Source organism: Citrus sinensis, chromosome 3 (genome assembly GCF_022201045.2).
Source record: "Citrus sinensis cultivar Valencia sweet orange chromosome 3, DVS_A1.0, whole genome shotgun sequence".
Classification (NCBI taxonomy): domain Eukaryota; kingdom Viridiplantae; phylum Streptophyta; class Magnoliopsida; order Sapindales; family Rutaceae; genus Citrus; species Citrus sinensis.
Window position 1 is genome coordinate 33,015,922 of NC_068558.1, and position 26,977 is coordinate 33,042,898.

General features: G+C 37.7%; 4 protein-coding genes across 4 annotated transcripts; 2 read left to right on the plus strand and 2 right to left on the minus strand.

Annotated features, from left to right (window-relative positions):
* Nucleotides 1-3,457: 3,457 nt before the first annotated feature.
* LOC102612134 (putative disease resistance RPP13-like protein 1) lies at nucleotides 3,458-9,291 on the plus strand. The gene is made up of 4 exons (XM_025093384.2): nucleotides 3,458-7,768; nucleotides 8,074-8,179; nucleotides 8,329-8,600; nucleotides 8,941-9,291. The coding sequence occupies exon 1, from the start codon at nucleotides 3,564-3,566 to the stop codon at nucleotides 7,734-7,736; it is 4,173 nt and encodes a 1,390-aa protein (XP_024949152.2). The 5' UTR covers nucleotides 3,458-3,563; the 3' UTR covers nucleotides 7,737-7,768; nucleotides 8,074-8,179; nucleotides 8,329-8,600; nucleotides 8,941-9,291.
* Nucleotides 8,307-9,259, minus strand: LOC112496180 (uncharacterized). The gene is made up of 2 exons (XM_025093400.2): nucleotides 8,928-9,259; nucleotides 8,307-8,643 (listed from the first exon to the last, which is right to left on the minus strand). The coding sequence occupies exons 1-2, from the start codon at nucleotides 9,257-9,259 to the stop codon at nucleotides 8,307-8,309; spliced, it is 669 nt and encodes a 222-aa protein (XP_024949168.2).
* Nucleotides 9,292-20,964: 11,673 nt separating the features above from the next.
* LOC127900760 (uncharacterized) lies at nucleotides 20,965-21,717 on the minus strand. Its single transcript, XM_052435966.1, has 2 exons — nucleotides 21,301-21,717; nucleotides 20,965-21,219 (listed from the first exon to the last, which is right to left on the minus strand). The coding sequence occupies exons 1-2, from the start codon at nucleotides 21,715-21,717 to the stop codon at nucleotides 20,965-20,967; spliced, it is 672 nt and encodes a 223-aa protein (XP_052291926.1).
* Nucleotides 21,718-22,344: 627 nt separating this feature from the next.
* Nucleotides 22,345-25,801, plus strand: LOC127900761 (putative disease resistance RPP13-like protein 1). The gene is made up of 2 exons (XM_052435967.1): nucleotides 22,345-22,415; nucleotides 22,570-25,801. The coding sequence occupies exons 1-2, from the start codon at nucleotides 22,345-22,347 to the stop codon at nucleotides 25,799-25,801; spliced, it is 3,303 nt and encodes a 1,100-aa protein (XP_052291927.1).
* The last annotated feature ends 1,176 nt before the right edge of the window (nucleotides 25,802-26,977 follow it).

A 26,977-nucleotide genomic window follows, 5' to 3' on the forward strand; every position in this document is an offset into this window, starting at 1 on the left:
ACCGTGTGTTATTCAAACCGCGTGATCAAACCGCGTACAATTGACTAATGACGTGGTGCAATCCTAAGCGTTCGAAATGTTTTTAATGCAATGGTCATGATTTACTCAATGTATCTATAAAAAATGGGCTTTCTCCTCTAATTTGGCATCCCTGAATTTATTTTTGAGTTCAATTTTCTGTAATTCCTTCTCCATTTTATATTTTCTACGTATTTTAATAAATTTCCACTTTACCCCTAGTTAAATTATGAGTAGATAAGTTTCTTTCAAGCTTGGGTTGAAGGTGAAGTTTCAACATGTGCCAGAGCTTTATTTGGTAAATTTATTTTCTCTTCCCCTCTAATTATTGTGGATATTTTGACTTTTCGTTGACAAATAGTAATAATCTTGTCTAGATACCGTCCTAGTTTAACAGGCACCCTAATTTTAAGTTATTATTATTTAGCAAGAGAAGCCCTTAGCACCATATTGATTAGAGTGTGGTTCATGAGGAGTGAAAATCCCCCTCATGATTTAATTGACACTAATAAGGAATATTAAGCTCATGGAGCATGTTAATACGGATTTAGATACCCAAGTACTTTAATTACAATAGTTTTCACTTTAATTTAATTCTGTCATTCCCATTTAAATTCTAGAATAGTCTGAATCACTTTCACCAGAAATCCAAACACCCTCATAAAAAATTAATTATATATATAATTAAAATCCACCCACTCGTGGGATCGACACTCGTCACCGTTAATCTATTCTACAATAGATTTGTGCGCTTGCGAGTTCAATAAAATTTGCACAACAATGATGGCAAAGAAATGACTGGCTTCATCTGAGGGTTTAGTCAGTACCTTACGTTGCCAGTAATGTGGTCGGAAATGGAAGTGGGCGGCAGGTTGGTTTTTAGGTCAGGTTGCGTTTCAAAAGCTCTCTTAGCCCCTCTCTCTCATGCGTGCACTCCCTTTCTCTAAAATAATTTTGGCTTCTCTTATTTCCTCTTCAGCTTCAAATCAAGCACAATTTCTAATTAAACACCCCATTCTCTCTCTCTCTCTTTCTTTTAAATAAGCTTAACACAAATTAAGCTATTGTGTAAATGGTAATTGTAACAAAAATTGTGAATGCGGGTTGTTACATCGTGTTCGTATTGTCTCGATTTCGTGCCATGACAAGTTTAAATTAGTCCAAACACGATCCATTTAACAAACTTATCAAATTGGACAACGCACACCAATTTATTTATGTCGGGAAATTGAGTTGCGTTAAATTTGTCAATAGCAGTTGTAATGAATCAATAACTTTTAAAACTTTAGGTCAAAAGGGCATGTTAGATGAGTATAATACAAGGTATTAGGACTTAACTTAATATTCAAATATTGAATCATAAGGACTTTTCCATTGGTGCTACTTTTTCATTGGGTATTTCATGTTCTTAAAATTGATAAATAACAATGAAATTAAAAAACTGCGTGTAAGAAAAGGTTACAGAAATTTGGTTTGGAAGCAAGAAGCCAGTTAATTTTGGAAAAATTCAAATCGACATGGCTAATTTACTCACTTCGGAAATTCTTCTCTCGCTTTTCCTGTTTCATGACTATGGGACGCTCTAAAGTATACCTTGTATAATTACTCAGATAATGCCATTATCATATAAGTATTCTATTCCAATAACAATATATATTGGTCCTGAAAGGCCATTGTTGTTAATATTTACTACTTAAGAAGCTTCTTTTTTCTCACCTTATCTACTTTTTGTTGTTAATTGTTGTTGTCATTAAAAAGTCAGGCTAAGAAACGCAACTCTATACATACGTACACAAAGAGACGCAACTCTATACATACGTACACACACTTGTGTTAATATATACATGATATATTTATTTAGTTGAGATACTCAATAATTTAACAGCTTATCTGTCATTCAGTGATTAAGTTATTATTTCTTTTATGAAGATTGATTAAGTTAAAATCAATGTCATTTGATTATAATTTCCCTAACCGAATTGAAATCTATCCGGACAAAATTGTTTAAAAGATAAGATGTGTGACCATTTTTAAAATCGATGGAATTTATGTGTACATTTTTAAGTACCTTTAGAGGTCTTGGTGGATTTTTCTTTCTAAAATTATTATGTAAAATTATCTTAAATAATGTGATGATGAGTGGCTCATCTTGTTGAATCACTTATTGTTATTAGGGCAAAGCTATGGTACCACAGTTGTATGGTACCACAGCTGGATCCAACCATTGAATCTAACCCACAGTTGTCACCAGAACTAAATTCAATGGCTGGATCCAATTGTGGTACCATACAACTGTAGCACCATAGCTGAACCCTTGTTATTAATGATAAGGGAAATTTTCAATAGTCCACCTAATTTTTAACGAAAGTTCACAAATACTTAAGATTTTTTAAAAATATCATTGATTAGCCTAAAGGTTCGTCAATTGTTTATCAAAGTCACCATTTCTGCATTTCATTAACATTTGTTAGAGTGTGATGTCACAATAGTAAAATGATCATTCAGATGTCAATTAATTTTTTTTTCTTCCAAACTTATTGTCGGACCACTTAACTTTTAGTTAAAAATTTAATTACCGACATGGTTTTTTTTATGTAATAATATGCTATTAGAGGGATAGTAGTCCTTTTATAAAAAATCTTTAAAAACTTCATGGACTAATGATAATTTTATAAGATTTTGATGGCTGTTTGTTAACGTTTTTCATTCGGTGTTATTGTTTTTCAAGAACAAAAGTTAAAAAAAAAATGTTTGGCAGCCCCTATTCCTGCATTGTTATGATTTTTGATGAGAACGAGATGCTCTCATTCTTCACTTTTGTGAAAAAAAGTAGAAAATGACTTTATTATATAACTCTTCTATCTTATACTCTTTTCATATAAATAGATACATATAAGTAGATGCATATATTTGTATATTTATAAGATAATAATATAGTAATTTTTTTTTTAAATAACATGAACAATACCAATATATATATTTAATGGATCGCAAATTTCAATAATTATAGCATAAACTCCCAAAATATAATATCATTACTAAAAAAATTAATTAATAAAATAATTGCCCCACTCTCCTTTACTATCTCTAAATTTTTAGATAAATAGTCAAACATATTTTCGCTGTATTCATTTTCATATATATACTATATTGAAAACAAACTACTAAACATATTTTTATTTTTAAAAATTTCTCATCAAAATTATCATTTTTCTTTTCTAAAAAAGTCTAGAAAACATTTTTTGAGATACAATACCAAATGCACCCTGAGAATCTCTGATCTTTGACCAAATGTTAAATGGGCAAATGATAATTTCTTATCATTAGTGATAATTATTTTCAGATCTATAGAAGGTTGGAATATTTTAAGGGCCTCTATGAAAAAGGTTTTTTTTTTTAATGAGGATAAAAATCCTATTTTTTAATTATTAATTAAATGGTTGGCGGTGCTGGTGGAATATTCCCCCTCGAGGAGAGCTGTGTGCAAATCAATCCAATACTGTTCACTTCTTCTGACGACTCGATTCCGGTGCGCTATCAAAACCATGGCCGTAGGAGAGCTCTTACTCGCTGCGTTCTTTCAGGTGTTATTTGACAGATTGGCAAATGGTGAGCTGCTCAACTTTGCAACCCAACAAGGTGTTCAATCAAAGCTCAAAAAATGGGACAAAAATTTGAAGATGATTCAGGCTGTGCTCAGCGACGCAGAGGAGAAGCAACTGACTGACGAGGCTGTGAAAGTTTGGCTGGAAGATCTCCGAGACTTGGCTTATGATGCAGAGGACATGCTGGATGAGTTCGCCACAGAAGCTTTGAAGCGCAAGTTGGTGGCAGAGGATCCTGATCATCAGAGCCTCATCATCCCTGCTGCTTATTTCACATGTTTAAACCCCAGCAGTGTTGAGTTCAATTTCAGTATCCGGTCCAAAATTAAACATATCACCAGCCGGTTGGAGGAACTCTGTAAACAAAGAACTGAACTTGGGTTGCAGTTGACTCCTGCAGGACCTTCATCTACTTCTGCTGCACATCGAAGACCGCCCAGTTCAAGTGTGCCAACTGAACGTGCCATCTATGGCAGAGATGAAGATAAAGCTAAAATTCTTGAGATGGTGTTGAGCGCTGAGCCAAGTGTTGCCCATTTTCGTGTAATCCCCATTGTCGGCATGGCGGGTGTTGGCAAAACAACGCTTGCTCGGGAGGTCTACAATGACAGGACCGTACAAGATTTTAAGTTCGACTTAAAAGCTTGGGTCTGTGTCTCGGACAATTTTAATGTCTTGAGCATTTCAAGGGCAATTCTTGAGTCAATCACCTCGGCGCCTTGTGATCTCAAGGCTCTGAATGAAGTGCAGGTTGAATTGAAAAAGGCTGTGGACGGAAAAAAGATATTGCTGGTCTTAGATGATGTTTGGAACGAGGACTACAGCTCGTGGGAAGACCTGAAAGCTCCTTTCCTTGTTGCTGCACCAAATAGTAAGATAATTCTGACCACTCGCCATTCACATGTTGCATCAACAATGGGACCGATTGCACATTATAATCTGAAGCGTTTATCGGATGAAGATTGTTGGTCTGTGTTCATGAAGCACGCATTTGAGGGGAGAGATGTTGACGGACATCAAATTTCAGAATTATATCGGAAAAAGATTGATGGAAAGTGCGGAGGCCTGCCCCTGGTAGCAAAAACTCTTGGTGGCCTTTTGCGCTCCAAGAGAGATGAAGAGTGGGGGGATGTACTAGAAAGCAGAATATGGGATTTGCAAGAAAGTGGGATTCTGCCTGTGTTAAGATTGAGTTACCATCATCTTCCATCTCATTTGAAGAGATGTTTTGCTTATTGTGCAATTTTTCCTAAAGATTATGAGTTCGAGGAGAAGGAGCTTGTTTTCTTATGGATGGCTGAAGGTATTATTCAACAATCAGCAGTCAATATGCGTCTGGAGGATTGGGGCAGCAAGTGTTTTCATGACCTAGTGTCGAGGTCAATTTTTCAACGATCAAGTAGTGAATGTTCTAAATTTGTGATGCACGACCTTGTGCAAGATCTTGCTCAATTTGTTTCCGGAAGAACCATTTCCAGGTTAGAAGATGCCGGTAAGCTATCAACTGAAAAACTCAGAAAGGTTCGTCATTCTTGTTACACCCGTGGTGAGTTTGATGGTAAAAATAAATTCAATGTTCTCTACAAAGTTGAGCATTTGAGGACATTCTTGCCAGTACTCAAAAGAGGTGGCACTGATGTTAGTTTTGTAACTAATATGCTTCTACATGATTTATTGCCAAAGTTCAAGAAGTTGAGGGTGTTATCTTTGCAAGGGTATTATATCACTCAATTACCTGTTTCATTTACGGATTTGAGACTGTTAAGATACCTAAATTTTGCTGGCACTAGGATAAGAAGTTTACCCGAGTCAACATGCTCACTTTTGAACTTGCAAATTTTGATATTAAGAGATTGTGTTTGTTTGATGAATCTACCATCCAAGCTAAAGAATTTGATCAATTTGTGCCATCTTGACATTGAAGGTGCAAATTTGCTCAAAGAGATGCCATTGGGAGTTAAAAAGTTGAAGTATCTCCAGACTTTGTCTAATTTTATTGTGGGAAGGGGTAGTGTATCCACTTTGAAAGATTTGAGCGATCTAAAGTTTGTTCGAGGGAAACTTTGCATCTCTGGATTAGAGAATATGACTAATTCACAAGATGCAAGAGAAGCCATGTTATTTGAGAAAGAACACCTGGAAGCATTGCTGTTACAATGGGGTTCTGAAATTGATGACTCACGAGATGTGGTAGGGGAGGAAAATGTTCTTGACATGCTACGACCTCATAAAAATATAAAAATGCTGACAGTCAAATGCTATGGTGGCCTAAGATTTCCTTTATGGATTGGAGATCCTCTGTTCTGTAATATGGAGGTCCTTAAATTAGAAAACTGTGAAAACTGCACGTCTTTGCCTTCACTCGGGTTGTTGGGTTCACTTAAACACCTCACGGTCAAAGGGTTGTCAAGGCTAAGAGTTATCGGTGCTGAGATTTATGAACAAGGTTGCTCAAAGCCTTTTCAATCATTAGAGACTCTTCATTTTGAGAATATGCCAGCATGGGAGTGCTGGGACACTAGTATCATTGAAAATGAGCATGTTGAAGCATTTCCTCGCCTCCATGAACTTTCTGTTGTGGGATGTTCCAACTTGTCAGGAAAATTGCCTGAGTTTCTTCCTTCATTGGAGACTCTTGTTGTTACTAAATGTCCAGACTTGGTGGTTCGTGTCTCAAGCTTTCCGAAGCTCTGCAGGTTAGAAATTGATGAATGCAAAGGACTGTCATGCAGCACTCCAATTGACTCTGAACAGATGAAGTGTGTGACTATTTCAAATAGTTTATTACAAATATATGGATGCAAAGGGATGATATACAATAACTGCCCATCTGACTCCAGGTTACTACTCAGGTCAACTCAGCCTATTTCTAGTTTTCTAGAGTTGGGAAAGTTGTTAAAGCAAGGATTTCAGAATGTGGAAACTCTGGCAGTTGGTGATTCCCAATGGATTGAGCTAAGGAGGCATCATATGTTTTCTCCATTTCGGAAGCCAGTGCAAAGACTGAATATTCTCACCCACCCAGATGAGATATCAATCGATGAAAGTCGCATGAGTCTTGTTCCATTTCCGGAGGTACAGTTTCTTCCCAATAATCTGCGGTCTCTTGAAATTGTAAATAGCAGAGCTCTCAAATCCTTACCGGAGGAAATGATGGGCAACAATGCACAACTGGAAAGCTTGTACATTAGCCATTGTGATTCACTAACATTCATCGCAAGATGCAAGCTACCTTTATCACTTGAAAGCCTTGATATATGGTATTGTCAGAATTTGCAGCAGTTGGTAGTTGAAGATGAACTGAATGCTTGTTCTTCTTCGCCATCTTTGCTGAAATACCTTAGGATTTATGAATGTCCTGAGCTCATCACTATATCGTCAGGAATCAAGTTACTTGAAGCGCTTGAATACCTCTACATAATTGATTGTCCAAAGCTGGAGTCAGTACCTGATGGCCTGCACAGTGTCAATTGTTTACAGAGGCTGTTTTTACACAACTGTCCAAGACTTGCATCCTTTCCAGTTGGAGGGCTTCCCAGCACAATTTCATGTATTTCAATTGGTGGTTGTGAGAAACTGCAAGCCTTGCCTGACAACATGCACAAACTCAACTCTCTTCAAGAACTGGAAATAAGCGAATGTCCAAGTATTGTATCGTTCCCACCAGAAGGCTTTCCAACCAATTTAAAATCACTTAAAGTTGAAGATGTCAAAATGTACAAGGCACTGATTGAGTGGGGGTTGCACAGGCTTAACTCTCTTAGACGCCTCTGGATTCATGAATGCCATAATGCCAAGTCCTTTCCAGACGAGGAGATGCGAATGATGTTGCCCAATTCTTTAACAGAATTGATCATCTGGGGATCCCCTAGATTGAAATACCTTTCTTCAATGGGTTTTAGTAACCTCACCTGTCTTGAATATTTGTGGATCAGTAACTGTCCAATGCTCAAATCCTTTCCACAGTTTGGCCTTCCATCATCACTCCTGCAATTACATATTGATGGCTGTCCATTGCTGAAAAAGGATTTCAAAAGGTATAAAGGAAAAGAATGGTCTCAAATATCTCACATCCCTCGTGTAGCCATAGATGGCAAATTCATCTACGACTGATCATAGATACTCCAGAATGGCAGTTTCATAAGGTAATTAATGCTTTTTGTTAAATTATTGTTGGATTTGCAGATTGTAGTGATTCTTTTCATTTTGTCTTTTCTCGAAGTAAAGGGATTTTGTAAGGGGAGTTCTGAGGCAGTCACCTCTGCAAACGGTTCAAGGAGCTCCCCGTGATAGTGAAAGTATAATATACTTTAGCGTTCATCAATTGAAATTTAAAGGCAGTAATCCAACTGATGTAAAGGCTTTATTTCTTGCCTTAATATTGTTTTTAATTTAGTTTTTCTGATATGCTGTTTATTAATTATTGCTACGACTGGTGCACTCTTTTCAGTACTAGAGGCTAGAAATTCGTGTGTTCGTGCTTGATTTTAATCAGCAGCATTCAGTACCTTATCCGAGCTATAAATTTTTGCCATCAATATCCAACAAGGCTTCGGGTAATATTTCCAGAAGGTTCAAGTCTTTTTTATTTCCAAATGAATGCTACAGTGCACTGTTCAGTCATAGTGCTGAACGGGGGACTATCATCAATCTGATATTCTTTATTCAGAAGTATTGACAAAATTAATTATTGTGAACACCACAGCAACAGAATGCCTTGTGGAAATGGAACCTGAAGGCGAAAAGCTGGTTAACATTCGAGCCATCAAACTTGCACTCAGCCACACCAACAACTTTCTTGATTTTCTTCCCTGGAAAAATTGTGAGGCATTTTCCTGTCATGCGAGAAACCCAGAATCTGACCTCTTGGTGGTTAAGCTTCTTCGGTGGATTAATCGATTTCCAGTCAGCCTCGGCTAAGCTTTCCAGGGAGCTCAATGATCTAAGTCTCACCTTCTTATTTTTGTCCACTGCGAGGTAGCTTTGACCCTCTGAGCACTTGTCCATGTAGTTGCTAAACCTGTAGTTTATTGAAAAATCTGGTTTAGTTTATGAATAAACTAGAGCAGAATCACTGATATATTCTTCTCAAAAAACTAAAAAGATCAACTCAAAATTCATAGCCTTTAATTATTGAACAGATTTTTGAATCCCAAAACAATTTTTTTAATTTAAGAAATGCATCCAAAATTGCTATTTGAAGAATAATGCAGGTCACATTTACATTGTTTTTTATTTCAATAAATTGATCAATTTAGTTAGAAATTAAAAATATGTGCACAATGTTGTAACATTGCATCTTACCTGTGGTACCCAGAAGTAGAACCAGAAGTGGATTTCCAGCCAAAATAAGCATTATATTCCTCAGATTCACCACCTTTGATATCGGGAACCGAGTAAACTCCCCGATCATTGGAGTCCACAAAATCCGACTGCAAGGCACCGGCGATGAGCGTGTTGTCGAATGCCGTCATGTGGGGATAAGCTTCACTAGCAGGGCACTGTTTTGACTCACAATTGGAGCACTGGCTGCAAAGCTTGTCACTCTTTAATTTTGTAGCATTAGCACCATCAAAATTAGTATGAAAGATAGACAAGACAATCATTAAGTAAAGAGAAACCCTTAATCTCTCCATGTTATTATCAATTCGACTAAATTTTTTTTTTCTTCTCTTTTCCATGATTCTTGAATCTTGATTGATTATATATAATCATATAAGTCCTTGGTTTTATCAACATTTCTTTGTCTCTTAATATGATGAAATGAAATTTAATTGCGTAACGTTGGCAAACATAATAAAATTATCAAGGCTAGAACAAGGCTGGATTTTGTCTTTAGTGGTTATTTTGTCTTGTGCAATGGGATATTAAATTATTATTAACTAACAACCAATTAACAGATGGTAATTTTAGTCTTATTAGACAAACGTTCTATTACTCATTTTAGCTAACATATTTTTTTATTATTATTTAATTAACCACTACTTAATCTCCGCTTGGTATTGATATTGGAGAATTGTAATTTAAAAATTACAATAATAAAGTATTTGATAAATATTAACTATTATGTCTTAAAAGTTAAATTGATTCGATTTACTACTAGTACGATGAAAGAACGTATAACATTTTTACTGTTTTTGTCAAAATTAAAATTTAAGAGTCATATTTATTCAAACTATTAACGTTTATTTTATAACTATATTTTTTTATAGCAATTGTAGATAAAAAAAAAATTCAACACTTTAATACCAACAGCCTTATTGGCTACTAAATTTTCTTATAATGTTATAAGTTTTATTAATTGAATTACTTGGCATCCACGTATAAAAGAGCTTTTGAAAAGTTGTCATGAAAGGTTTGCCAAAGTTGGGCGTCAAACTCACCTTCAAAGTCGTTTTGTCTCTAGCAACGATTCAGATTCCCCCCCCCCCCCCCCCCCTCTCTTTAGTTTTTATTTTAATCAGCAGTACATTATTTTGTAAAAAATAATTCAAATTTACCTAATTATGACAATTTTGAATTTTTATGCATTACTTAAAACTTATAAAGGTTCTATGATCTCTATAATTTATCATCATCATTATTATTATTACTCCTTTATTATTGTTTGCTTCCCCATTGATTTTTATAAATGAAAAATTCAAAAATCAATAGAATTTCTCTGTAGTTAAATCGTTATAAACTGGAATTTGCCGAATGCGGCTGGTAACAATAGGGTCAAATCATGACATGAGGCAACAAGAAACTAAGGTAGCATTTGTTTTTTTATCTGAAATTTAAATGCGTCTGAATTTTTCTAAAGTCTGAATGGGTCTGAATACGAAAATCTGAATGGCATGTTTGTTTTTTTTTTTTAAATATCTGAATATAAGTGGCATCTTATTTATTTTTACAATTAAAAAAATCTTAAACTTGGTTATTTGACATTTATATCCTTGTAAATTAAAACAAAAAAAGAGGATTAAATTTTATAGTTTAGGAAATAAGTTATTTTACAGAGATATTTTTTAATACAATATTTACTTGTCATTCAGATAAAAGTCACAAAAGTTTACTTTTTTTATTCAGATGTAAATGTCTAAAAATCATACATAAGTTCCAAAAAACAAACAAGCATATTTTAGAAAATGTCTTAAATTAATAAAATTTCAGACTTCAGACATTTAACAAACAACCTCGCTATTAATTATAACTCGCTATTAATATACGTCTATAAGCACAACATCATCAGCATACATTGTTAATCTAGCATTAAATTCATCTTCATTAATTAATCTGCGCCTCACTTTTTTATTTGTCTTCCAAATCTGGCCTCGTAATCCACCTCCAAGAAATCATCAATAAATATATCGATTTATTTTATCAATCATCACAATCAGAAATATTGATACACATGACAAAGGTAAATACTTACCTTTTTTAAAAAACAAAAAAGTAGAGTTACACCCTAAAGTTTAGGGAAATAGTCATGTAAATCTCTAAATTTTTAAAAAGAGACATCAACACTTTTTTCTTACCATAATACCTTTTAAATATGGTAACTAAAGAATTTAGCTTTAAATTTTTTAATAAATTCAACTAATATTCAAGTAATTTTAGATATATAAACTAGTATATTTATTTTAATAATATATTTGTATCTATTATAGAGATTTTAAATAATTCTTAGAGTTAAATAGATTTTACAATTAATTAATATTTCATGTATTAAAAATATTACAATTATTATGTTACATAATATTCAAAATAATTTAAATTTCAATATTATGTTTCTATGTATTAAAAAAATTACTTTAATATAATAAAATATTACTAATAGATTGTAAAATATTTTTTAAACATTGAAATTATTTAAAAATATATTTATTATTGCATTGATTTTAATATTTTATTTTTTTATTATAAAATATTAGAGTTATTTTTTCATGTTAAGAGAGCTAAATGGTACTATGATCAAAAGAGGATCTTGACGTCCCTTTTGAAAACTTAGGGATTTTCTTTATCATTTTTCAAAACTTGGGGATGTGGGTATATTTTTTTCAAAAATTGAAAGGATAAATATGTGATGTTAGTGGAGTTCATCTAATTTATCTGAATTTCAAAGGGCAGGAATGAAATTATTAACACCTAAAGACACCAAAGAAATTATATTTAACAAAATTACTAACTAGCTTTTTTTGTTTTGAGGGAAAAAAAAGTTGAAAATTGAGTGGGAGATCATGAAAAATATGACACCCAATTATAAAATTGGGCCAAGTAAAAATTAGTACTTTTTTGGCCGAACTAGAAAAAGAAGGGATACTTTTCCCTAATCATCGTTCAATCATGGTCAGTGTAAGACAAGACACTTTAGCAGCCTGCCTACAAAAATATTTGGTAGTGGAAACTTTAGCAAAAAACTACTCTAAAGCATCTTTTTGCAGCAATTAATAAAAGGTTGCAAAGTAAATAAGAAAACAAATTAAAGCAAAGCATATTAAGGTATTCTGCATAGTCTAAAAGTAAAGATTCGAATGTTAAATAATTATGTATTTAAAAAAATGAAAATATTAAGAATTTAAATTTTTTAAATTAATAATGAATGAATTAATAGTTAAACAATATTATTATGATGATGATCTTTGATGCTTTCGGAGTTTTTTTTTTTTAATGTTTACTATTTGTGGTATGTGCATGTATATCATCATAATTGGTTGAAACATATGCGTGGCAAATTACATCACTTTAATATTAAGGTTATCATATATAGATAATCTATAAAAATAAATAAATTTTAATTGTAAAATAATTATTAATTACAGAGATTTACAAAATTAAACTTTTCTATCATTTTATTAATTATTATTAAAAATACTAAAAACAAATTCCTAATCTTTGGACCCAAGGCGACTATGTTATGTACCGATACTTAAAAAGCCGCCTAGAAAAGTAAACTACTAAAAGTTATTCCGCTAAAAACTTCAAAGGTAAAGGTTCCAATTATCTTATTTGCAGGAAAGCTTCTTTGAATTAATTAATTGTTGAGTATTAAAAAAACACCAGTCGGGCATGTCCCCATTTCCTACCCAAGGGCAAATCTCCTCGGATGAATGGTATGAGTAGATTCATGGTGATGTCTTCTTCATGGAGCACGTAACAACCGACCAAAAATGAGTACCGACCAGAGACTCATGCCGTCCCGAGGCTTGTCATTCAGAAAGAGGGCACAATCTCGCAACAACGTGACAGTTTCGCCACGCCCCAAACCGCTGGGGAGAACACGACACCCCACGTTTACCCACGTTTGATTGTTGGAACCCGTTAGAGCTCTTGACCGCCCGAGTATGATGAACGTGGGAAATGTTCTAGGAACATGGACCGATTGCCTATAAAAGCTGGGAAAATAGATTGAAGAAGGAGATACAAAAAAGGAGAGGGAAAACTCTGCCAAATTGACATCAAAATTTAGCTTCAACAAAAGCTTTTAATACACTTTTCCTTGATAATATTGCTGTGCGTTGGCACGAACTTAAATTACACAGTTTTCCCGAAAACCCCGCATACTGACTTAAGCATCGGAGGGTTTTCGCCGGAAAAACCACCGGTGCCTTTGATTTGTTTCTGTAAGCGCATGTCAGGAATGAAGAAGGAGGAAGAAGGGTGATTTGAGTCTCAGGGATTGTTATAATTACAAAAGCTAGTTGAGTATAGTGTTTTTATAGTTATCAGTACAACTGTTGGTGATCTAATCTGGTCGGGCAAGAGTCGTCCAGATTTCAGCATCAACATTTTGGCGCCATCTACGAGGAACTAAGTAAAAAGCTACCGTCGGGAGAGTAACCATTTGTGGAGCAGTGAAAGAGCAGTTATGGATGTGACATGGAGTGGCCCCCTAGGGGGCGATAATGAAACCAATGAGGCAATCACTCTCCAGGAGATAGCAAACGAGGTTAGAGAGAAAGTAATTTAAGAGCGAATGGAGAGAATGGAAAAGCATATGGAAACCCTTACCACAATACTGCACGAGATGAGGAATGAGCGGAAAATAAACTATGACACGGCCGTAACAGGAGATGAAGCCGCTACGGAGCCCGGTCATCGAAAGCATAAGAATAAGGAGGTTCCTTCATTAGGGGACGACCTAAAGGGGCACATGCATATAGAGATGCAATTCAGACTCTAGGAGAGCTTAGAAATGAAGAGAGAGACTGATTACGCAGCGGGCGAATCCTGGGAAGTGATAGCCGAGGAGCGAACGCTCAAGAGAATGATCTTAAACAACAACTACATACCATTGAACAGGAGCACACCAGGTTGCTGCGCGCGATCTTGGTCGGGCTTTAGAATTAAAAGGAGAAGTGCGGCGGTTGGCAGAGATAGTAGACGAAATGCAGGGTAGGAAAAGACCTCTTAGATGGAGGATAATTTTGGATGACGAATCTCCTCTCTCGGTAGAGATCATAGAGACAATAATACCGAGAGATTTTCATTTCCCAGACCTTAAATATTCTGAGAGAAGTGACCCGTTGATGCATATTGAACGTTTCAATAATATAATGGGCATGCAGGGGTTAACACCAGCATAGAGGTGTAGGGTATTCCCATTGACGTTGGAGGGACGAGCCCGGGAGTGGTACCGTAAGTTGCCGCGTGGAAGTATAAGAGGCTAAGAGCAAATGTTCTAAGAGTTGGCCAAGCAGTTCCACGGAGCGATAGCCCCAGAGGACGATATGATGGAGTTAATGGGAATGAAACAAGAGGAGCACGAATCTCTTTGAGATTATGTGAAGAGATATCATCGGGCCACACTTGACTTGGGGGCTTTCAATCATCCTTAAGCATTGAAAGGGTTAAAAGGAGTGAGGATAGGTCGATTGTTGTACAACTTGAGAAACCCCGTTATTTAACGAGGTATAAGCATGCGAAGAGGGATATAGAAATCGATGAGGAGAAAGCGGCGAGAATAAAAAATGAACAGTTAAAGAAGCTAAGGCGAAAAGAGAAGAAAGTACCGAATAAGAGCGGGTCAAAAAAGCGAACCAATGAATCATCAGTAGGTGGGGGAGCATCAACTCGGTCTCGTCCCTACCAAATGGTTCAAAGACCGCAATAGGTCCAGCACGACCGAGCTCAGTATCAGCGCTCCCTATTCCCGGAACGGCAGCGAGAATTTCGGGAGATGGTTGCCTATCATTATCACAACACTCCAAGGACATTGAATGCAGTTAACCCCAAGGTTGGCCGACCAAACCAGCCACCCATAATGCCAGCCCGAGACGATTTTCACGACAGCCGAGCAGTCCAACTAATTGACCAAATCCTGGCATACAAACAGTACACCCCATTAAAGATTTCTATAGAAGAGTTATATGAAATGATTGAAGGGCGAGGCCTCTTGTACCCCCTAACCCTGTAACCAAACTTGCTCACAAACGGAATAGGATCTGCAAGTTTCACGACACTCATAGGCACACTATCGACCAGTGACATGATCTGAAAAACCAAGTTGAGAATCTAGTAAGGAACCAGTATCTTGATAAGTATGTTGATGGGGCGTTTCCTGTTATGGATTCACAATATACATTGGGAGCTGGAACTAAGAGGGATCTAGAGCGTGAACAACCAACCATTCGGGTAATAGCATGAGGGGCAACACTGGTTGATGTTTCGAATAGAGCGAGAAAGAAATATGGAAGATATGCTCTAACTAGTAAAAAGATGTTTTTCAACTTGTTGGCAATCAAGAGGGCAAATGTGAGGCAACTTCCCATCATGTAGACAGATGATGATGATGAGGGTGTCTTATACTCCCACGAGGATGCACTAGTAATCAAGGCGACTGTGACGGGTAAAGAGTTCCAACAGATACTAGTGGACACAAGTAGCTCGGTCGACATACTCTTTAAATCGACCTTGGATGAAATGAGAATTGCATACCTGAAGTAGGAACGCACGAACACATCCTTAAAAGGATTTGGAAGAGGATGGCCGACTCCCATGGGGATCATTGAGCTACCGATTACTATAGGCTTAAAGCCGTTTGAAAAAACAGTGATGCTGAATTTTGTTGTTGTAGAAGAAAAAAGCCCCTACCAGATAATACTTGGGCGACCATTTATGAGGGTAAGCCAATGCGTCATATCCACGCATTACCTGACGTTGAAGTATAGAGTGAACGGGGTGGTGGGCGTGGTGAAAGGTGACCAAAGGATGGCAATGAGTTGCTATGCTACAGCTGCCAAAGAGACCTTACAAGTTACCGTGCTTGATAGCCGAAGGGATTCCAAGAAGGGTCGCCAGGAGCCAGCTGAGACTCTGGAGGAGGTGGTAGTGAACCAGGATGATCCGAGCATAATAGTAAAGATCGGGTCCAGCTTGAGCGAGGCAATAAAGGACGGGCTGGTAAAGTGCTTAGTCTCATGCAAACATATTTGCTTGGTCGCATGAAGACATGCCAGGAATTGATCCCGGGATTGCTTGTCATAAGTTAGCAATTAAAAAAGGGGCTAAGCCGGTGAGACAGAAAAGCAGGTGTTTTAACCAAGAGATGTACGAGGCCATAAATGTCGAGGTAAAAAAGTTGTTACGAGTAGGTTTTATTAGGGAAGCCAGGTATCCAGAGTGGATTTCTAATGTGGTACCGGTAAAGAAGGCAAACGGAAAGTGGATGATGTGTGTGGATTTTACGGACCTCAATAAGACATGCCCAAAAGATGGTTTCCCTTTGCCAAAGATAGACCAACTGGTTGACTCAACGGCTGAGCACAGCCTGCTTAGTTTTACAGATGCATTTTCTGGATACTACATTCATCACTAACATGTGTTTGTTCTATTACAGAGTGATGTCATTCGGTTTATAGAAAGCAGGAGCCACTTACCAGAGATTGGTAAATAAAATCTTTAAACCACTGATCGAACGCACAATGAAAGTGTACGTGGATAACATGATCATAAAGTCCAAGAACTCAACAGATCATGTGCAGTATTTAGAAGAACCCTTTGAGCCACTGAAGAAGTACAAAATGAAACTAAATCCCGAGAAGTGCGTATTTGGGGTTAGCCCAGGTAAGTTCTTGGAATTCCTGGTGAGCCATCGAGGAATAGAGGCCAACCTAGAGAAAATACGGGCAGTAGTAAAGATTAAGTCCCCTCGAATAGTCAAAGAGGTGCAAAGCCTCATGGGGAAGATGGCAGCATTGAACCGATTCATTTCAAGGGCCACGGATAAATGCCACAATTTCTTCCAAATTATGAGGAAAAGAAGAAAAATATAGTGGACAGCGAAATGCGATAATGCATTTAGGCAGCTGAAGGAGTATCTTGCCCGTGCCCCATTATTATCAACTCCAAGGGAGGGCGACAAGTTATACTTGTATTTGGTTGTCTCCAAGTGGGCTACTAGTTCGGTGTTGGTTAGAAAGATGAAGGAGAGAAATGGGCACTGGCCTTGGTAACAACTGCGCGTAAGCTCATACCATAATTCCAAGCGCACCCGATAATTGTAATGACTTATCAACCTTTTCGACAAACACTCCTAAAACCAGACACATCTAGTTGCTTAGTTAAATGGTCAGTGGAGCTGAGCGAGTTTGACATAACCTACCGACACCAAGGAGCCATCAAAGCACAAGCCCTGGTCGACTTTATGGCGGACTATACAGAGCCTGGTGAAGAGGTTCACGAGGATCAACCAACTGAAAAAGAAAAGCCACGAGGGGTATGGTTAATAATGGTTTATGGGTCACGTAGTAAGCAAGAATCGGGAGCAGAGGTGGTGATACGGAGTCCAGAGGGGACCGAGGTCTCTTACACAGTGAAGTTTGAGTTTCAGCTCACGAATAATCAGGCAGAGTACGAAGCCTTCATTACTGGGCTTAGGCTAGCGCATGCATTACAAGTAGAAAGGGTCGAGATCCGAGCAGATTCTTAGCTTGTCTGTAATCAATTTAATGAGTATTTTCAGGCAAAATGAGAGAATATGAAGCTTTATTTGAAGAAGACAAAGCAGATGATTGGGATATTTCGAGAGGTTAAAATAAAGCAAATAGCAAGGACAGAAAACTATTGAGCAGATATGCTAGCCAGAATTGCTGCAACTGCAGATCCGAAGTTGCCCAATCAATCCCACTGGAAGTGAGAACTTCGTCAAGCATTGGGGTAGAAGCAGAAGTAATGGGGGTGGATGATGGAATATTGTTAGGTCCCAGTCAGATGCAGCTAATGATTACAAGTAGTGCTAGTGATATTATTTCTGCTTGTGGTGAGAAATAACCAATTAATTGCAGTTTGAAATCTCAATGCCTTTATTCATATTCTGGAGCTTATTTATAATCACAAGACCTTGATTTTCAACCTACAATCACGGCTGAAATCAATAAAAGCAAATATTAAAATAACGACTTAGCTAATATTTCGTAAAAGATAATCAAAAGCAACTTGATAAGGTTATCCCAAAAGCAACTTGATAAGGTTATCCCAAAAGCAACTTGATAAGGTCATCCCAAAATCACGGCTCCAGTACTCATCTTTACAATTTCCACACGTGAAACTGCACATGCATGTGTCATGCATGGCTTGCATGGGAATCAACTTATGCTCTCACATAATATACTTATGGTTTGGCTTTGGCATTCTTCCAGATCTTCGTGGCTCATGCACTTGCTTTTTATCATTGCCTCCGCCACGAAGAATACCCTTGTCCTCAAGGGTCTGATGAGGGAATTGCTGGCACAACATTGTGGCATCCTCCCATGTTGCGTCTTTAGCCGGTATTTTTTCCAGCAGACTAGATTCTGCTCGATCACTTTACCTCCTCTCTTCACCCAACGTGTGTCAAGGATAGCTTCAGGGTTCATGATCACCGAGCCTTCATCATCTACAGGTGGTAAATCGACACTGTTGCTAAGGAAATCACCCATGGCTTTCTTAAGCAAAGAGACGTGAAACACCGGGTGAATTCGAGCATTCTCTGGTAATTGCAGTTCGTAGGCTACGGCTCCTACTTTGCGAAGAACTAAATACGGCCCAAAGTACCTGCAAGCTAATTTATAATGTGCCCTTCTGAACACTGAAGTCTGCCGATAGGGCTGCAACTTTAATAACACCATATCTCCCTGTTTGAACTCAACGTCGCGGCGACCCTTGTCAGCTATTTGCTTCATCCTGTTAGCTGATGTGGCTAAGTTTTTCTTTAATTGTAAGAGCAGTTCATCAGGCGAATGTAGGGCTTGATCAACCTCATGCACCAGTGAGGAACCAAGTTTATACATGGGCACGGCTGGAGGTGGTCTTCTATACAAAGCTTGGAATGGAGTCATTCCGATGGAGACGTGGAATGTGGTGTTGTACCAAAATTTTGCCCACGACAAAAAAGAATGCCACTTTCGCGGCCATTGGTGAACAAAACATCTCAAGTATTGTTCCAAGCATCGATTAGTTACCTTCGTTTGGTCGTCGGTTTGCGGGTGGTACGCCGAGCTCATTTTGAGTTTGGTGCCGGATAAATTGAAGAACTCTTGCCAAAATCTGCTGATGAATATAGGTCTCGGTCGCTAATGATTGATTTGGGCATGTCGTGCAGCTTCACTACTCCCTCAATAAATTTTTCTGCCACTGTTTTTGCTAAGTAAGGATGAGAAAGAGCTATAAAATGTGCTGATTTACTCAATCGATCTACCACCACCAAAATAGCATTCTTCCCTTGTGAGCAAGGTAAAGCTTCCATAAAGTCTAGTGTAATATCATCCCACACCTGACACGGGATTGGCAGAGGCTGGAGAAGTCCTGCCGGCTTGAGCGTTTCTGCCTTTGTTTGTTGACAAGTTGCACATTTACTCACGTATTCACGCACAGTTTGGAACATGGATGGCCAGTAGAACTGTTGTGATAAACGTTTGAATGTGCGAAGAATTCTAGAGTGACCTCATTGAAGCTTCATCAAATGTGACATCTCTGCTACACACAAATTTTTTGCCTTCCAGATCCCAAAGCTTGAAGCCCTTTACTCCACTTTTGAATCCCACAAAGATAGCTTTTCTAAAACGAATATCCAGTTTACCATATTTGACATGATAATAAGCTAGACACCCGAATATACGAAGGGAATCATAGTCTTGTGCATGCTTTCCAAACCACATTTCCATAGGAGTTTTACCTCCAATTGTAGCAGAAGGCAACCGGTTTACCAAATCACTTGCGTAGCTCATAGCTTCAGCCCAAAATTTTTATCTAAACCAGCATTAGATAACATACACCGTACCTTCTCCAGTAAAGTACGATTCATACGCTCAGCCACACCGTTCTGTTGCGTAGTATATCTCACCGTGAAATGTCTTTTAATACCCTCGTTCTGGCATACTTGCAAGAATGGATCAGAAGTATATTCACCCCCATTATCAAATCGTAATACTTTGATCTTTTTGCCAGTTTGAGTCTCCACCAATTTCTTTCATTTCACGAAAATCTCTAGAACCTCATCTTTTACTCGTATGGTGTACACCCACATACGTCTAGAGAAATCATCAATAAAAGTAACAAAATAATGGCTTCCACCAATTGATGCAGTCTTGGTTGTTCCTCATATATCACTATGAACATATTCAAGGATCTCACGAGTATCGTGATTAGCTGTACCAAACTTGACCATTGTTTTCTTGCCTACTACATAATGCTCACAGAAATTTAATTTACAGGTTTTGGTACTTTTTAAGAGTCCATGCCTCATCAGAGTTTGCAAAGACTTCTCTCCAGCATGTCCCAATCGTACATGTCATAGCTTGATGGTGTCACTGTGTGCCTCAACAATATTTGCTTCATCAGTTGAACCTCCCTTTAAATAGTACAGATTGTGACGTCGAACCCCTTGCAGAATCACTATAGCTCTATGTGTAAACTTCATTATACCATCTTCAATGGTAACCTTGTAGCCTTTAGCTTCCGAAGCACCCACAGAAATTAGATTTTTCTTTAAAGCTGGAACAAATCTAACCTCTTTGAGTTCTCTGACCATTCCATCAAACATTTTGAGCCGAATTGTTCCTATCCCCATTGTGCGACAAGGTTGATCATTCCCCATTACAACTACACCGGATTTCAGATTACGAAAATTCGTAAACCATTCCTTAATAGGACACAAATGATAGGTTGCTCCAGTATCAAGTATCCACTCACTCAAACTAGCCACGTATGTTGCAGGAGTAATACTTAGTGAATAATCAGAGCCCTCATCTTTCCGTGCCATGTTTGCTGCTGGTGTTTTTTTCACATCTCTCTTTTGAGCCTTTGGACAGTCTTTCCTCCAATGGCCCTTTTCATGACAAAAGGCACACTCGTCTCGAGCTATATTTCTGCTTCTCGATTTGGATCAATAATTCTTTCCACCACGCTTCTTCTGTTTCTCCATCGCCCAATCTCTGCTCACTAAAGCTTCAGACGATGCTCGTTCAGAATTTTTATCATTATTCCGAATCTCCAAGTTAGTCAATACTGTGTAAACATCTTTGAAAACGATCACACTCTTCCCATATATCAAGGTAGTCACAAAATGACTATATTCCTCTGGTAGTGAATGTAATAGAATCATAGCCTTAACTTCATCCTTAATATCTTCATCAAGATTCTTCAAATCAGCAAGTAACTTTTCAAATCTTGAGACATGATCGTGCATTGACACCCCAGACTTCATTCGAAAGCCATATACTTGGCTCATTGCATGAAGGCAATTTTCAGGACTTTTTAGCAGGTACTTCTCCTCCAATGTACGCCACAAAGTCACCGCACACTCCTCATCTTTCACCAAGTATTTCACCTCCTTGATCAAACAAGATCTGATCTGACCACAAGTTTTCTCGTTCATACGATCCCAAATTTCTTCATCATACAAGTGTCTTTTATTTTTCAGAACAACATCGAGATCAATTTGAATAAGGGCACCTATAACTTCGCGCCTCCACATGCCGAAGTTGATTTTCCCATCAAACTTTTCAATATCGATCTTTTGACCTCCTATAACAGGTGCTGAATAGCGATTTGACAAATCTCGCCTCCCACCTGAAGTGTCTCCTGAAATGGTCTCGGTAGATCTCTCCCCAATTCTTGAAGTTTCACCTTCTACCATTTTCTCAATGAACTATTTCCACTTGAAAAACAGTCTCTATGATGTTAATTTCGTGTGAATAAATGCACCAGAAAAGTTCTTAGGAGACTGGACGGGAACTCGGTCCCAATTAAAAACCAGAATCCTTAAACTCTTATCGCCTTTGTTGACAGAACTTTCCTAGACATGCAAAAATACACACTACTTACAATAGACTGTCTCCCCAAGTACAAATGGTCGTCTCCACTGTATTCGTGAACAATATCGTATACGTGAACAATTCCGTATCCCCCAAGTACGAACCGTCAGCTCTGATACCACTTGTTGTGCGCGGAATGCGGAATCAAGCGCACCAAATAATTACTGAAAAATAAAGGACATTAAATTTACATGGTTCGGTAATTAAACCTACATCCACGAAGGTAAGAAAGAATATTTGTTTAATTTACAATTAATAAAGTACAAATATTTGAGTAAAGAAAACTTACTTTCTCAGAACCCAAATATACCCAGTACTCTCACACTCTACAGGAAAGATAAATTCCCCATACACACTTCTCTCACTTCTCTCAAAAGCTTAGAAACTTATAAGCTTAACAATTTTGGGATGCTAAACAAATGAAGAATGCTTAGTTATGTATAGGGAAAATGTTGGCACTATTCATGAAACAAATATCAAGAAAAAACCGCGTTCAAACCGTGTGCAAAAAGTCCACACGGTTTTGACTTGACTTTTCAACAAATAGTAAGATAATAGTGACTACACGCAATTCACATGTTGCATCAACAATGGGACCGATTCAACACTATAATCTAAAGGCTCTATCAAATGAAGATTGCTGGTCTGTATTCCTGATGCGCATGTAATGATAGGGATATTGTTGAACATCCAATTTCAGAATTATTTCGCGAGAAAGTTGTTGCAAAGTGCGGAGGTTTACCTTTAGCAGCGGCGACTCTTGACGGCCTTTTACGCTTCAGGAGACTAGATGCATGGGATGCATTATTGAACAGCAATATATTGGCTGATTTACCTCAACAAAGCGACATTCACCCTGTGTTAAGATTGAGTTATCATTATCTGCCTTTTCATTTGAAGAGATGCTTCGCTTATTGTGCAATTTTTCCAAAGGATTATGAATTCACGGAGAGGGAAGTGGTTTTGTTGTGGATGGCTGAAGGCATTATTCAACAATCAAGAAAGGATAAGGAGTTGGAAGATTGGGGCAGCGAGTGTTTTCATGATCTAGTGTCACGGTCAATTTTTCAACCGTCAAGTAGTGACAGCTCTAAATTTGTGATGCATAACCTTGTCCGTGATCTTGCTCAACTGATTTCTAGACAAATCATTTTCAACTTAGATGAGGCCAATAGGTCATCAAGAAGATTGGAAAGGGTTCGCCATTCTTCGCACTCCCGGGGTTGGTTTGAGGGTAAAGATAAGTTTGAGTTCCTTTATGAGGTGAAACATCTGCGAACATTCTTGCCTATTTACGCGAGAGGTGGTGCTGACTATAGGTTTATAAGAGCTGCAGTTCCATATTATTTGCTGCCAAAGTTAAGAAAGTTGAGGGTGCTATCTTTGCAACATTACTATGTCACTGAATTACCTAATTCAATTGCAGATTTGAGACTTTTAAGGTGCCTCAACCTTGCTGGCACTGCTATCGAAAGTTTACCCGAGTCAACAAGCTCAATGTTGAATTTAGAAATTTTGATATTAAAAGACTGTACAAGTCTAAGAAAGTTGCCAACCAAAATGAGAAAATTGATTAATTTACGTCATCTTGACATAGAAGGTGCAAATTTACTTACAGAGATGCCTTGGGGAATGAAGGAGCTGAAGAATCTCAGGAAGTTGTCTAATTTTATTGTGGGAGACTGTGGTTCTAGGTTGAAAGATTTGAAGAATTTGAAGTTTCTTCGTGGAGAACTTTGCATCTCAGGATTACATAATGTGCATGATTCACAGGATGCAAGAGAAGCCATGTTATGCGAGAAGCAGAATCTAAAAGCATTATCGTTGCAATGGGGTACTCAATATCAAAAAGATTTTAATAAGCGGATGATGAGCTCCTATTCGTCGCTATTCATGTCTCAAATTGTCATATCAAGAGCTGAAGAAGTAGAAGAAAATGTTCTTGACATGCTGCAACCTCAAAAAGATTTAAAAGAGCTGACAATTAGTCGTTATGGTGGTGTAAGATTTCCATCCTGGGGATGGAGGTGGTTTAAATTCGAAAATTGTGAAAATTGCACATCTTTGCCGGCGCTTGGGTTGTTGAGTTCACTTAAACATCTTGTTGTTAAAGGGTTGAAGAAATTGAAAAGCATTGGTGCTGAGTTTTATGGAGTGAGTGGCTCAAATCCTTTTCAATCACTGGTGACTCTCTGCTTCGAGGATTTGCCGGAATGGGAGTATTGGGACACCAAACTCGAAAAAAATGGCGCTGTTGCAGGATTCTCTAGCCTTTGTGAACTTTCCATTGTAGAATGTCCCAAATTCAGTGGAAAATTGCCGGAGCATCTGCCTTCATTGGAGAAACTTCTTGTTAGTAAATGTGGAGAGTTGGTAGTTTCATTCTCAAGTCTTCCGAAGCTCTGCAAATTAGAAGTTGAGGGATGCAAAGGACTTGAGTGCGGCACTCCGATTGACTTAAAGTCGATCGAGTCAATGACTATTTCAAATAACTCTTTACAAATAAATGGATGCAAAGGGATCACATCTAATGATTGTCCAGTTGCTGAGTCTAAATCTCCACCAAACTCGGTAACTGTTATTTCAAATCTTTTGGAGTTTGGAAAATTTTTAAACCAAGGATTTCAGCTAGTAGAGGCTTTGTGGATTGGCGATTCTCAACAGATCAAGTCATTGGGGGACTGTCCACAACAACAATTTCGGAAGCCAGAACAAGGGCTGCATGTTATCACCTTCCCTGAAGCAGTATCTATTGAAGAAAGTTGCGAGAGTCTGGTTTTATTTCCAGATATCAAATTTTTTCACAATAATCTGCGATCTCTTAAAATTGGAAAGGCCAGAGCTTTGAAATCCTTGGCTATGATGGGCAACAGTTCACAACTGGAAAGCTTAGTTATCAGCAATTGTGATCCTCTAACATTCGTTGCAAGTCGCAAGCTACCTTCATCTCTTAAAAGGCTTGAGATAGAGAATTGTATGAACTTGCAGCATTTAGTGGATAGTGAAGAGGATTCTTTTACTTCTTCATCGTCTTCTTCATCAGTGGCGTTGAAACACCTCAGTATAAAGCTTTGCCCTGAGCTCATCAGTTTATCCTCAGGAATCCAGTTACTTGAGGCCCTTGAAGAACTCCAAGTAAGCGGATGTCAAAAGCTGGAGACTATACCCGATAGCCTGCACAATTTAAAGAGCCTTTGTATAGACGGGTGTCCAAGTCTTGTTTCCTTGGGAGAAAGAAGGCTTCCCGAAAGCATTTCAAGCGTCGAAATTCGCAGATGTGAGAAGCTTGGAGCCCTGCCCAGTGACATGCACAAACTCAACTCTCTTCAAGATTTAGACATAAGGGAATGTCCGTGCATTGTATCGTTTCCAGAAGAAGCTTTTCCCACCAATCTAACATCACTTGCTATTGGAGGAGATATGAAAATGTTGTATAAGGGGCTCGTTCAATGGGGGTTGCACAGGCTTACCTCTATTATATGGCTCTTGATTGAACGATGTGATGAATCAGAGTGTTTTCCAGACGGGATGATGGGAATGACATTGCCCACCTCTCTAGTTCACTTGAACATTGTGGAAATCCAAAAATTGAAAAACCTATCTTCTTCTTCATTGGGTTTTCAAAGCCTCACTTCTCTTCGACGTTTGTCGATACAGGATTGCCCAAATCTGACCTCATTTCCAAACGTTGGCCTTCCATCCTCGCTTTTGGACTTATCCATATTCAATTGCCCAAATCTCACCTCATTGCCAAAGGTTGGCCTTCCATCCTCCCTTTTGGAGTTAACCATATTCGATTGCCCAAAGCTAAGAAAAGAGTGCAAAAGGGATAAAGGAAAAGAGTGGTCCAAGATTGCCAACATCCCCATGTTTTTAATAGACGATACAGATTCAGAGAAGGAGTAGAGACTCCTGTATAACAACAAAACAAGGTCAGTAGATTCCTACAATCCACTTCAACATTCTCTTTTCACTCTCCACGTTGTTTAATGAATCCTCTTCATGCCTTGGTTAAATTCAATTTAAAATGCTTCTTTGCCACTTTCTATTTCATTTTCACATATCATCCAATGTAGAGTGGTGGTTTGTAAAGAAAATTATATAGTAGTACCTTTACGCTCTACTGTGCTCAAAATTATAAATTTTACATATGCTTTTTGTTTTTTAAATTTATTTTGTTTATGTTAATTATTTTAAGAAATTTTGTAGCTTAGTCAAATTAAGATTGTTCCTAATTGCAGATTGATATGACTGCTTGGAAAGGCACCCCTTCAGTTCTTACTCATTACAGAGTTATGAAACCAGACAAGCCAGCCGGAAAGGATGACTTATCTTGAAGTAGCTCCAGAACCCACCCGTTGGCAGATATGTTTGTAAGTAGCTCAAGCAGTAAAGAACTAAAGCTTAATCTAAAACTAAGACTCTTACCTGTATTAGAATTACAATGTAAATAATAATTATTTACATCATAAAACCACGTAATTCCCATGAATTTGGAAAGAGATAGCATACAGTTAAAAACAGAGTTCGTGTGTTTGGATACAGAGAAAATGTATGAACCAGAGAGAAAATGTTGAGAGTATTCGAAGAGCAAAAATGAGAAAAATGATTTGTTATATTATTGATCTTGATGACAACTGTTGTATATATACATAATCTGGAATGGTATACACGCGTTGTGTATGTGAAAAACAAAATCAAGGCTCAGTTACTAAACCGTTATTAACAACTAAAACTAACCAGCTGACTCAGCAAGTTACACATCAGCAATACTAACAAACAAAAACTAATTAGCTCGTTAATTCTATAACTCCATAATATGAACTATCTTAACAGCCCCCTTCAAGCTCAAGGTCTGGGAAGAACATTGAGCTTGGACCTAAGATAGTTAAATTGATCAACAGCTAATGGTTTAGTGAGGATATCGGCAACTTGTTCACAACTAGGAACATGGTTAATTTCAACTTCCTTTCTAGCAACATGTTCTCTGATGAAGTGCAAATCAAGTTCAATATGTTTTGTTTTTGAGTGGTACTTTGGATTGCTTGCCAATGCTTCAGCACTTTTGTTATCACATTTAAG